General features: G+C 38.5%; 1 protein-coding gene across 1 annotated transcript in view; it reads right to left on the bottom strand.

The window, feature by feature from the left end:
- Positions 1 to 13,287, bottom strand: part of DNAH5 (dynein axonemal heavy chain 5) — a 212,465-nt gene that overhangs the window by 44,576 nt on the left and 154,602 nt on the right. The window contains 7 exon segments of the mRNA XM_023752286.1: positions 579 to 758; positions 2,069 to 2,272; positions 6,362 to 6,538; positions 6,801 to 6,915; positions 8,505 to 8,736; positions 12,042 to 12,309; positions 12,759 to 12,912. Coding sequence (XP_023608054.1) covers positions 579 to 758; positions 2,069 to 2,272; positions 6,362 to 6,538; positions 6,801 to 6,915; positions 8,505 to 8,736; positions 12,042 to 12,309; positions 12,759 to 12,912 — 1,330 coding nt within the window.

Raw genomic sequence — 13,287 nt, 5'->3', positions numbered from 1 at the left:
TACCTGCTCTTTGTTCCATACTTAGGGTCTTTTCAAATTGTGTTAAGACCAAATCTTCACGTGAACTTGATATAAATGTTCGCAAGCAGAAAATTAGAATTCATTAGAATAGGAGTCAGCAATTTTTTCCCATATTTTATGCTTCCGGGGCCAAAAGGTAAAATCAAGGCCATCAATGGCTGTGTCAACCCTGTCTCTTTTACAGAATTCCTGACACAAAAACTTGGACATTATCATGGGATTCTGTGCTATAGTTTTCTGTGTTTCTTTCTCTTTTTTTCTTTTCTTTTTTTTTTTTTGAAGTTGACAATGTATAGGAAACTACCAACAGCCCACATGGGCTTAGTTCCCTCACAGAACGTCTGTGCCTAAAGGCTCACATCGTTCTGATTGGAGCAGGATTACAGAGAAGAAAGAAACATCTTGTGTGCAGCCTTTCTGTCACTTGCTGTCCCCGTGGACCTGAGTACAACAATACCAAAGGCTGAAAACTCCTGGGCTGTGTGAAAAGTCAAGACCCAGTTGACCTAGAGACCCCTCACAGGCACGTATCATGCAGCTCTACCCAGAAGGCTTACCTTCAGAGGCAACACTTCTCTGTTTATAGAAAAAAAGGACGCCATGGCTTTGGTCCAGGAGCAAAGACCGGCCACATTCCCACATACACGTTTAGCAGTTTCGATGTTGTAGTCTGCCATTTCAAAGTAAGGACACAAAAATTCTATCACTTCTTCATTGATTGTGTCTTTTGGGAATTGCTATGGGAAAAAGGCGTAAAATTAAGTCAAATGCTTCCTGTCATGAAGTCATATTCACATTATGCTCACAATGCTATTGAACACTGAAATGGAAGAATGATGTTATATTTTGTCGATATTTTAGGATATTAGACAAAAGTCCTAAAGGTGAAAGCAGAGTAAGCAATCACAACAAAGAAGTCAGAATACACTTTGTCTTCTATGGACAAGATATACCAACCCTAAATAAATTTTCTGCGATTCAAGGAAAAGGAAAGTATTTCAGTGATGAACACTAAAATGGTTATTAGAATTTCAGAAGCAATAAAATTTTCATGTCATTAATCCTAAATAGGTAAATTACAAACCTGTAAAATCAACAATGGAAAACAAATACACCAAGAGATATTTAGCCTAAGGACATATATATTTAGCATTTAGCAGCAACTAAATCCTTAATACATTCAGACAGAGGTTCTATTAACTCGCCTGAAATATGCAGATAATAACTTAGACATTAGGCCTTGAGGGTGATGAATTAATTTTTAATCATAGGACTATCAAGAATATGAAAGAATTGTTATCTTCTTGAGGAATAAAAAATTTTAAATAGTAGCAGAAATGTATCAAGAATACCTTCTTACATCAAAAGAAAATACTGATCAAACAAGGACTTTGGACCTTTTAAAAGTGGTGTTTGATCACCTAAAAGAGGATGATTAAATGTTTTTCAAGTAGAAAAAAAATGGTGCCTAAATAACTCAGTGAAACAAGCCTTCACAGAAGAAATGTAATGTGGGATAAAACACAATCTCATTCAGACCTGTCTGAACACAAGTTTCATATTTTATTTATTTGGGATAAGTCTGTGTGGCCCACTAGTTTCATAAGCTACTTATTGTTATAGCTGCTGTAAGATAATGTAGCCACAGTAGCCACTGGGCAATGCTGAATTAAAAACTGAACGAAAGATAGTGCTAAAATTATCACTTGGGAAGTGGATGTGGGTTGGGTATTCCCAATTAATTGTCTCAAGATCTAAATATGACAGATAAAACTTCTAGAAAAAAAACTCAGAAGCATTTATTCTGCCTTAGAGGTGGGCAAAGATTTCCTAAACAGAGTGCAGAGAGCACTTAAGGAAAATATTGAAAAACTGGACTACATTACTAGTAAAGTTAAGAACGTCTGCTTATCAAAATACACTATTAATGGAATGAGCAACTAAGGTAGAAAGTGGAAGAAGATAGTTGCAAACATATAAATGATAAATTACTCATGTTTTATATATGAAGAAATTCTACAAAGTGATAAAAATTTGAACGACCAACCTGTAGGTTCTGTAAAAAGTTCCCTGCAGTCATCAGTTTTAAAGATTCCTGCCAGGAAGGAATTGTACAGCTTTTTTCCGGGTCAATTTTCACTGCATTGACTTTCCTTTGAAACAGCAGCAGCACACAATCCATGATCCTCATGATGAGGTGAGGGGGCCGGCCCAGCGTGCGGACGGTGGCGATGTCTGAAGGCTTGATGGTCTGGGGGAGGAAAGGATGTTAGCATCCAGTCTCAGATGAGAAAGTGCGGACAAGCCTTTCATCTCTAAATGCTACGATTCTGACAGAGGAAAACAAGCATTTTTAAACAGATGCAGTCATGGGGGCTAGATGTGTATTTAATCCCAAACAAACCCATGTCCCCAAAAGTTCCAATGCTGAGTGGATAAGCTGTGACTTCCCTAAAACTGTACAGACCACTTAGTGTCAGAAAAGAGAAGAGTGTAATCTGAAAGAAAAAAAGAATCATCAGCACTTATGCAGATACCAGGGACCCTCCACCAGGAAAACTCCAGTATTTGCAGTGCTTTTTGACGCGTTAGTTATGTAGGTCAAGAATCTGCCTCTCTCTCTTAAGTAACTCTGACTTGTCACAGTGGACTGACACTAGCGGGTAGCCCCGGGGCTGACAGATTGAATAATTAGAGGTTTCTTAGCTGGAAACTGACCTTTAAGTGACAGAACTTGAGCAATAAGAATTTCACTAAGCTGTTAGAAAAGTTCTGTTCCATTTCCAGTACAGAGATTCTTATGGCATAAATTATTTAATAGTCACATAGAATCATTCTGGTTGATAGTAACTGGCTCTCTCTCTCTCTTAAACTCCTTTTGGAATAAGTAGTGGTAAATATTAAATATAAAAATCAGATATGGTACACTCTTTAGACAAATAGTGTACATCCATTCCTCCCAGATCTTGAAAACCTTCCATCTTATCTGCATCTGCATCCCTCCTGCCAAAGAAGGGATGGTCATACCCAATGACCTTCTCATCAAAGCTAATGATCTTTTCTCCAAGGACTGAGAAAGAAAAGAAGGAAACCACTAAACTTGATAAACAGGAATGTAACTATATACTTTGAAAAGATTTGTTTCAATAGACTAGTATTTGTGAAAGCTAGACAGCAGGAAGTGAAGAATTGGGGGCGGGGGAAGGGGAACAACATCAGAGATGGCAGATCGATCTTTCTTTGAGATGTGTGGCTATAAAAGAAAGGAGAGAAATATGATAGCAGCCAATGGGAAATGCAGGGTCAAATTAAAGTTATATAAACCTTAAGAGCTGAACATGCTTATTTTACTTTAGCTTTAGAAAGGGGAATTTTCAAACAGAATTGGGTACCTAGGTAAAAGAAGTTGGAGAGAAGGTTGTAAATGAAGTTAAAACTATTTCAGCTAAGTATTGAAATCCTCTCTTCTCAGCATGCAAAGCAATATGACTGTTATATAATTCCCATACATCATTGCAATATAATAGTTATTTAACATCTGGAGGCATTTTGTATGTTTACGTCGAGCCGATTAGCATTGAGATAGGAAGAGACACATTCTTTGCTGTTACCTTATTTGTTGTATCGATTTATGATGCCAAAATGTTAGAGTTTGGATGTACCTGGAACTTTCTTTGTATACACTGGTAGTACCATATTTTAAAATTTCAAAAGTTCCCAAAGAGGCAAAAAGATGGAGACAGAACCAATGAAAGAAATTAATAAAAATCATCTTGCACAACCCCGATCATCTTACCCCAGTTCCCACACATTTCTGCACTGATGATTACATAATGCAGGATCATTTATTGACAGAGAGCATTAAATTAGGATGATACTGGAAAGTACTTTATAATATTAAAAGAGATGCTAAGCCTTTGAAGTCTTGGGAAAATGCAGGACTTTAAGCAAAACCTGAGATGCCATATGCTCTATTCCTATGATGCCATTAGAAATTATGAGTTCAATAAAGGTTTAGAAGTTTCTTTATACTTTCATTGTCTTCTTTCTGTTCATCAGACACTTTCAGAGATGCTCAGATGCCTAAAAGAGGTGCGGGAGAGGATAAAGATCAGGATCTCATCCTCAGAGATATCTGCATCCCATGTTCACTGCGGCATTATTCACAATAGATATGAAAGCAACCTGAATGTCCGCCGATAGGTAAATGGATAAAGAAAATGTTTTGAATTATAAGACATATAATTCAGCCTTTAAAAAGAGAAAGAAATGCACTTATGACATGGATGGATCTAGAGGACATTACGGTTTGTGAAAAAAGTTAAACACAGAAAGATAAATACTGTATGATCTCATTTATATGTAGAATCTAAAATGGTAAGACTCATAGAAGCAGAGAGTAAAATGGTAGTTGCCAGGGGTTGAGGGGGAGGAGAAATGAGGAGGTGATGGTCAAAGAGTACAAAGTTTCAGTCATGCAAGATAAATAAATTCTAGAGATGTAAACAGCATAATGCCTATAGTTAACAATACTGTATTATATACCTAAAATTTGTTAAGAGGATAGATCTTATGTTGTATTCTTACCATAAATAATAATAATATTAAAGGGAGCAGGAGGAAACATTCGGAGGTGATAGATATTTCTATGGCCTTATGTTGTTGATGGTTTCATGGGTGTATACTTGTCCCCAAACTCATCAGTTTGTACACATTAAATAGGTACAGCTTTTTGCATGTCAATCATACCTCAACAAGAGGAGAGATGAGGTGCCCACCAATCTGACAGACTGGAGACCCTGGAGGACTTCAAGGTCTAAGGAAGACAGTGCATGGTGGAATAGTGAAGCAGCAAGGAAAGGCATGTCAAATATAAGTGCAATGTGAAAAGTTGGAGAGATAAAAGAGAAGGCAAAATCTAATTCATATATTGTATATTGACTCAGAAAGTTTAAAGCAGTGGTTCTCAACCTTCCTAATGCCGTGACCCTTTAATACAGTTCCTCATGTTGTGGTGACCCCCAACCATAAAATTATTTTTGTTGCTACTTCATAACTGTAATTTTGCTACTGTTATGAATCGTAATGTAAATATCTGATATGCAGGATGTATTTTCATTGTTACAAATTGAACATAATTAAAGCATAGTGATTAATCACAAAAACAATATGTAATTATATATGTGTTTCCGATGGTCTTAGGCGACCCCTTGTGAAAGGGTCGTTGGACCCCCAAAGGGGTCGCGACCCACAGGTTGGCGACCCACAGGTTGAGAACCGCTGGCTTAAAGACTTAACTTGGATCAAAAAGTTCCAGAAATGTTTCCGGAAATGTACTAAGGAACTTGTAAAAAAGTAACAATTACATTATCAAATAATGGTGCATGCTCAGTTGAGGTTATGTAACTTGAATTAGCAGTAGACACATCAGCAGCTTTTCCCTTTCTCCAGCAGCTTTTTAGGCCAAGAATCAGTAACATAAGGCAGTAAATGAGTAAGGCTGAAGTAAAAGCAATCTTAAATTGAGCCCCCAAAAATCTTAAATTGAGACTTCAAAACTGGACCAGCCCTTTAGGGTATGGTCTAGTTCAGTGGTCGGCAAACTCAGTCAACAGAGCCAAATATCAACAGTACTTCTTCAAAATAGACTCGCCCAGCCCGAAAACCGACTTCTGTGCATGGGCCACGAAGTTTCAATCACACTCTACGTGCGCCCGCACGTGGTATTTTGTGAAAGAGCCACACTCAAGGGGCCAAAGAGCCGCATGTGGTTCTCGAGCTGCAGTTTGCCGACCATGGGTCTAGTTCATTAAACTCATCATATTTACTCAGAATCCAACCTCCTTTCTAATTGCACTATTTGTTATTGCCACACAATTGAATCAAATATTTGTGTTGGAAGCCTGCTCAAACTCTGACATTAATGAGCAACTTTAGATCAGTAGTTTGTCATATGGATAATTCATAGATAAACTCAGAAATGTTATGGCTTACAGACCCACTCCTGTGTCCTCAAGAAATGAGTGAGGAAATGATATTTGAGAAATTTTATGTGTCTTTCCCAATGTCACATAGCTTATTGGTAACAGTGAACATGAGAACCAAGGACTGCTGACTGCCATGATATGGCACTGCCTATCAATCATGAGTGAGGAAAAGAGATGGGAAGTAGCACGTGCAAAATATATAAAGAGCTAGTAACATCTCCAAGCAAAAAAATATTACTTGAAGTTGTTCCCGTGGAGAGCACTTTGGTCTGAAGCATTTCCTGTTGTTACTCGTCTTTTCTTAGTTTTCCTCCTTGGCCCTATGCTTGACATCTGTTATATCGCACATTTACCTGCAGGGCTGCTTCGGCTTCTTCTAACGCTGGTTTGGCTGCTTCCAGTTTCTCTTCTGCAATGGCTTTGTCCTTAGAGATGCCGTCTACAATGGCTTGTGCTTTGTCCTTTACCTTCTGTACCTCAGCCTTCACCTTCTCGGCAGCCTGTGCCTTCATCGTCACTTCTTTTAAGACCTAATTCAATATATAACGAACAAACAAAAAAGCCTCGTCAAAAACTAGACCCAGCTGAAAGGGCACATTTTTGCCTTGGTTTCTTGATTTTGTCCACTTATACAATTTTTCATATATAAAACTAAGAGTATTCTATGGTAATGGAAATTAGTATTTTTCACTTTCGTGGCTATAACTTAGCAACTTGCATATCTATATATCATTAACATTTGTGAATCAGGAATTCAAAATAAATGTGGTACACATGTGAATGTTCACCCACCGTGTCAGCTTTATAGTTTGCCACTTGTAGCTCCTTTTCTTTCACTTCCAGTTCTTTGCTCAGAGCTGCAACAGACTCTGAAGCTTCTTTTAGCTTTTTCAATCCAGTATTCATTCTGAGATTGAAAATCCAAGAAAGCAATGTTAATTTTGTGGTAGCTGGCCACATTTTCCAAGTGGTCTATATTATAGATAGTAATGGCCATATTTGAAGACTGAGTATACATACAAACAGCAAATCCAGCAGGGCTTGATAAAAAGGGATGGGTCCAGGCTTGATTCCAGCCTAAAGACATTGGTGTGTTTTCCATAGACTGTGTGTGGGAAGAGAGAACCTGCTAAAAATATTCTGTATGCCTGGCCAGTGTTGCTCAATGGTTGAGCATCGACCTATGAACCAGGAGGTCACAGTTCAATTTCCAGTCATGGCACATGCCCTAGTTGCAGGCTAGATCCCCAATAGGGGACCTGCATGAGGCAGCCGATCAAAGCTTTATCATTGATGTTTCCATCTCTCTCTCCCACTTTCTTCCTCTCTGAGATCAATAAAATATATATTTTTTTAAATATTCTGCCTAACATGAGGAACATCAGTGGATCTAGCATTTATATCCTGCAGGAAACATGTTTAATGAAGTTTAGTTAAATGACAATAGACTTCAAATGTTTGAAGGCCTATCATGGAGGAAGGAGAATCAATGACTTCCACTTTTTGAAAGAGACCAATGAGCCCTAGCTGGTTTGGCTCAGTGGATAAAGCGTCAGCTTGTGGACTGAAAGGTCCAGGGTTCGATTCCAGTCAAGGGCACATGCCCAGGTTGTGGGCTCAACCCTCAATAGGGGGCTGCAAAGGGTAGCCAATCAATGATTTTCTCTCATCATTGATGTTTCTATCTCTCTCACTCCCTCTCTCAAATCAATAAAAATATTTTTTTAACAAAGGAGACCAATGAGGTTAAAAACAGGAAGATTTAGGATCAAGAGGAGAAATGAATTTAAAATCATCAGAACAACATCGTGAAGGGACTAGCTACCTGCCTGAGCCTGAATCAATGCATCTTAAAGACTGGAGCCCTCAGAGTTATTTAGTATAATCACTCACCCAGGTGTTCCTCATGTAACAACCCTGGCTTATTCTGTCCATATTCAGGCAGAAGATGTAAGTGGTCAGAAAAGAGTAGGGTAGAGAATGAAATATGGAACAAACCTCAGCGAAGTAGGTATTCACTTATATACAGTGAATATAAGCAGGAAACAGAGTATCCTAGATACTCAGAAAGGATAGCAAGAGAGGGAGGAGGGGATGTCTGGGTCCTCAGCTTCCTTCCAGGTCTAATATTTCTATAATTATGTCAGTCAATATTAGACAAAGTGGTAGGCCACATAAACACTTGGCAACATTTTTTCCTGTTGGGCAAGAATAAAGCCCCTAGCAGCCATAAACCTTTGAACAGGCTTGAGAGAAGGTTTTCTCAACCCTAGCACTGTTGGCACTTGGGGTGAACAATTCTTTGATGTAGAGGTTGTCCCATGCACTGAAGGATGTCTAGCAGCAGCCCTGACCTCCACTTATTTGATGCCAGGAGGACTGCTCCATGCCCCCATCACTGGAGTTTTAACAAACAAAAATGCCCACTAGGAGTAAATTTGCCCTCGTTGAGAGTGACTGCTGTAAAATAACCCCATATTTGAACTTCACACTTACCTGTTGGCCAGAGTTTGCACTTCCACATGCTTCTCTCCATATATGAACTTGTAGCCCTGAATGAAGGACAGGTATGACTTGGGAGTCACGTGGGTAGAACGTCGGAATCTCTGGAAATAATCAACACACTTCTCAGCTACCCCATCCTGGAAGGAGCCCATGCACTGGACCACTTCCTTCTTGGTTTTCAGACTGCAGTCAATATCATAGGAAGAAAGGAAGTGTTCAGACACTAGAAAGAAAGAATAGAGATGACAGCACGGGAAATATGAACATGAATTACCATGGTAAAAGTTAACTGGCTATTTTTTGAAGACTTATTATTTCTTAGGACTCCATACCATTTTTAGCCCTAACCAAGTAGATATAAGTCAGCATTTTTGGTCCCAGGCCTATGACATCAATAATTTTATCTTCCTTTTCATGTATAAAACTATCACAGACTTTAAATCTATCATCACACTTTGTTTTCTGGTACTTATGCAAAGAAGTCTCTTCTACACAGCTGCAGCTTCTGGTCAGCAACCAGCCTGTTGTATGGTTTACATAAGGACAAAAGTGGTACAAATAACTCAGAAATCAGTGCCTACTTGGTACTCATATTTAACAATATCATTTTTTTTTACTCAGAACCTGTCAAATCCTTAATTCCCTCACACTCTGACTGCATTTGGCTGTGGATTGTTCATCACTAATTTTTTTTTATCCCTGGGCCAATTTGTTCTTAAATGTAGCAGCTAGTCATTTGCAGTCAATTCTAATTTGCAGAATCATTTAAAAATGTTTGGGTAAAACCTCCTGTTGTTCACTTTTATCTTCCCAACAGTTCCAAACACAGGGCCAGTTCTAAGACAGCATTTCCTTGTATAAGAATAGGCCACAAAGCCAGAGCTAATCAATCACACATACATATTAAGTGTCTGCTACACACCCACCACTGTGTGGTGCCATGGAATAAAAGAGGAGGATGACACTTGGTCTCAACCCCAAGGAACTTTAAAGGGTTTCATATAATGCAGTTAAATCTTATCATAACCATTTTTATGAATCTTAGAAAAGATGGCCTATGGATTTTCTTTAAAAAGACTTAAGATATTGAATAACGTACGTAAGAGTTGCAAACAGAAATGCGGCCAATAAAAAGGAAAATAAATAAAAGGAATGAAGTGAACAAACCTATCAGGTGATAGTTGGCAAAGAAATAAAAGTGGAATCTTTTCACCAATAGTAACTGATCACTAAATTAATGTGGTCACTGTGGAGCAGCATCTACATCTATGCAAGTAACAGAGACTGCTTATCAGTGTGAGATCGATGGGAGGCAGGTAAAGAGGAGGAAAGACCATTAGAAAGCTATTTGGGTTTTTCAGGTGAGTGGCAGTGATTGCTTGGCCTCGGGTATCAGTGAAGGAGAAAGAGTTGAGTAGATTCCACCAATATTTAGAAGATAACGTTGACATGACTTGATGATGGAATAGATCTGAGAGTCGAAGGGTGAAAGGTGCTAAAGACTAGAGATCTCTGATTGCAGTTTAAGGGATGATGATGGGACCTCCTGGGAGAGAGAGGCCAGAGGAGAACCAGTTCTATTTCAAATATATTGAGTTTAAGGATCCTGTGAAACATCCATGACGGTGCGTCAAGTAGGCAGTGAAGTGCACTGATTTCAAGCCAGAGGAGAGACCACACTGGAAATAATATTGATGAGGCAGATTATGTCAGAGGCTGTGCACGAGCCTGCTGGGAGGAGAATCTGGAGTGAAGAAACAAGTCTGTCTTGCCCTCCCACACACCTGGCTCAATACACTCAATAAATACGTTCTGAATAAGTGAACAAATAGATGTATGCATGAAGGTCAGAACACTTGCAAGGAACTGAGGACACAAATGTAAGTTTCCCTGACCATGTAATCTTGACTTGAGTTGATGCCATGAGATTTAAAACTATGGGACAGATTTGTGAGAAATAAACAAAGGTAGAATCAATAAGACCTCTGTCTTGTGAAAGAAGGGATGATCAAAACATGGACTTGGCAGAAAGGGCTCCATATTTAAATTAAATGATCTTAATTATGGTGTATTATTGTGATTGTCATCTGAAATTATTTTTGTAAATAATAGTACCTTACATGATAGTTTACAAAGTACTTGCATACTAATGATTACATCTCATAGTAAACTTTAATATAGCATAGCTCTTAAATACTGTCATTGCATAGCTCTTAAATACTGTCATTTTGTGCACTGCATTCATATCCGACTTCAAGGAATTTTTAAGTTTACACTTAATAGGACTTAAATTTTACATCACTGGCCTTTTCTCAACCGTTATATGATAAAAGAGAAAACTGTACAGTTGTCCTTCAAATATATTAAAATCACACATTGGAAAACCATAATTTTCAGTAGTAGTATCTTAAAAACAAAACTTCCCGAGTGGATAAGAGTTTGTTTAAAATATAGATATGGCTTCTAGTCAAAATATTGATGCTACTGTTTTCTTATGCCTCTGACGAGTCAAGTCCCTCAGCTCATCATCCCCAGTTGCCCCTCCTATAAAAGACAGGAGACACGCTAATGAGTCATTCTCTCACTGGGTACCACAGAGCTGGAGAGCAGGTGAGGGAGGCAGGAGTGAGGTGGGGTGAAAGAGGAGGCTCCACTTTTCACTGTTTTACCTACTATGGCTACCTGTGAGGTTTTACTGGGATAGAAGACTCTTCTTAATTTTAATTATAATTAAAATACAATAATCAGAGAAAAAGTTTGACAGCCACTGCCATTGAATCAGGGTTCCCCTGAGGTTCTGATGCAGTAGGTCAGAGGTGAAACATAAGTATCTCCACCACCTAAAATATCCACAGATAATTTCTCATCAAAAGCTGGGAAAGACATTGAACTAAATGAGTGCTCTCTAATATCTCCTTTCCTACTTTTATGTTCAATCTATTCACAGAGTAAGAGAAGCATTAATGTCCCAAAGGATGGACGACTAGACAAAAGCAGCAGCATTAGGGGTCCCAGCCACAGAACACTCTGGTTATCATCCTTTTCTAAGGACAGACACCATCAGAGGATTGCTGGATAATGATTTCCAATTTAATATCCAGCACTGCAGCCACGAAAAGAAACATCCATGAGACACATGGCTTAAACTACTGGTAGGTCGGCCAATCCACCGATGAAGGAACAGAAATGGTATCAAATTAAAAATCTTAGTGGCTTCCTGTGACATTCCAGAGCCTGCCTGCGACCCACTTGAGACATAGTTTCAGAACTAGAACACTGTCCATTAACCCAAAGGGGTACAGGCTGGAGATCTCACACACACACAAACACACACACACACACACACACACACACACACACATACACACACACACACAACCATGCTTTGGGAAAAATTAGAAAATTTGTCCTCTAACCTTGGACAAAGTGACTTTTGACTCAATCCAGTACAGTGACAGCACACAGCACAGAATGTGAACAAACACTGGAAACCGGACACTTCGACATAAGACTTCCCACCACACTAACCAGCAATTAAGGCGTCCTTCGGCCATCGGCTGAACCAGTCAACAGTGCATCCTGAAATCAGGGCAGGGAACTTCAAAGCTCGATTTCGAAATTTCTCCCCCACCGGCGAAAAGCAGAGCACAATGTGGAGGTTCTGCCGGACCCGACTCATGAAGTACTCATACAGGTTCTCGTTGGTCGGAGGACGTCTGGGGTGTTCTCTTTTCATGACTGGTATGAGATCACTGTTAATTTCATCAACTTCATCACGAGCAAATAGGTTGGAGACCTGAAAAAAGTGCAGACATTCAAATTCAGTACAGACCTATGGAAACAGATGGAAACAGGTAGCTCGATTTGTACAATGTCTTTCTTCCATGTGTGTTCTTAAACTCGCCTTTAGGAAATTAACCAACAGCCTTCAAGTGAGATACACCACTTTTTAAAATACACGAGCGATTCTATTATTCACTACAAAGTCATAGCCTGTTCTTATAACCTCCCTCTTCTGTTTTTTCATTTTTCACTTGGAGCACTCATTGAGGTTTTAAATGGATAGCTCCACATTTTGGGGTTTTATTCTCCAAAAACCCAATAGAAAAAGCCATTCTTTATACTGATCACCTAACCCCCAATAATAGCACTTATTCAAAACTCTCATGCAAGGAAATACAGACAGCACTAAAGTTGGAGGGAATCTGAAGAAACAAAATACATGAACAATAAATGAGCGCCTACCTCACCCGATGATAAAACGTTGTTCATATATTCCAAAAATGACTCATCCTTAATCTCACTGTCCGTGAAAATAAAAGTGATTCCTTTGCCTTGCTGACCAGCTGTTCTATACAAAATTTTCAGGTCTTCCATCAGATTTGATGTGTTGTAGGATCTAAGGAAATATTGTCATTGTGTCATTAGCTAAATTATTTTGATGTGAAGGAAAGATCCTTAAAACAATGCTTTATGCCATTTAATTAAGCAAAAGAATGCTGATATTATTGCATCAGATGGGCATTTAAATGTAAGTGAATGTTACTGGTTCATTATATTTACTTACAAATATTAAACTTATTTTTAAAATTTTTCTTTCAGTTTCTAATAGCTATTCCATAGGGAGTAATAGAAGTGCAGCATCTTGGTAAAGTTTTGAGTACTTTGCTGTTTACTAAAGTCAAGAACTATTTTTTTTATTGAGGTTTAACTGCTGTATACTAATCTCAGGTATACAACATAATGATATATATATATATATATATATATATAT

This window comes from Myotis lucifugus, unplaced genomic scaffold (genome assembly GCF_000147115.1).
Source record: "Myotis lucifugus unplaced genomic scaffold, Myoluc2.0 scaffold_0, whole genome shotgun sequence".
In the NCBI taxonomy this organism is placed as follows: domain Eukaryota; kingdom Metazoa; phylum Chordata; class Mammalia; order Chiroptera; family Vespertilionidae; genus Myotis; species Myotis lucifugus.
This window is presented reverse-complemented; position numbering and strand designations above follow the sequence as displayed.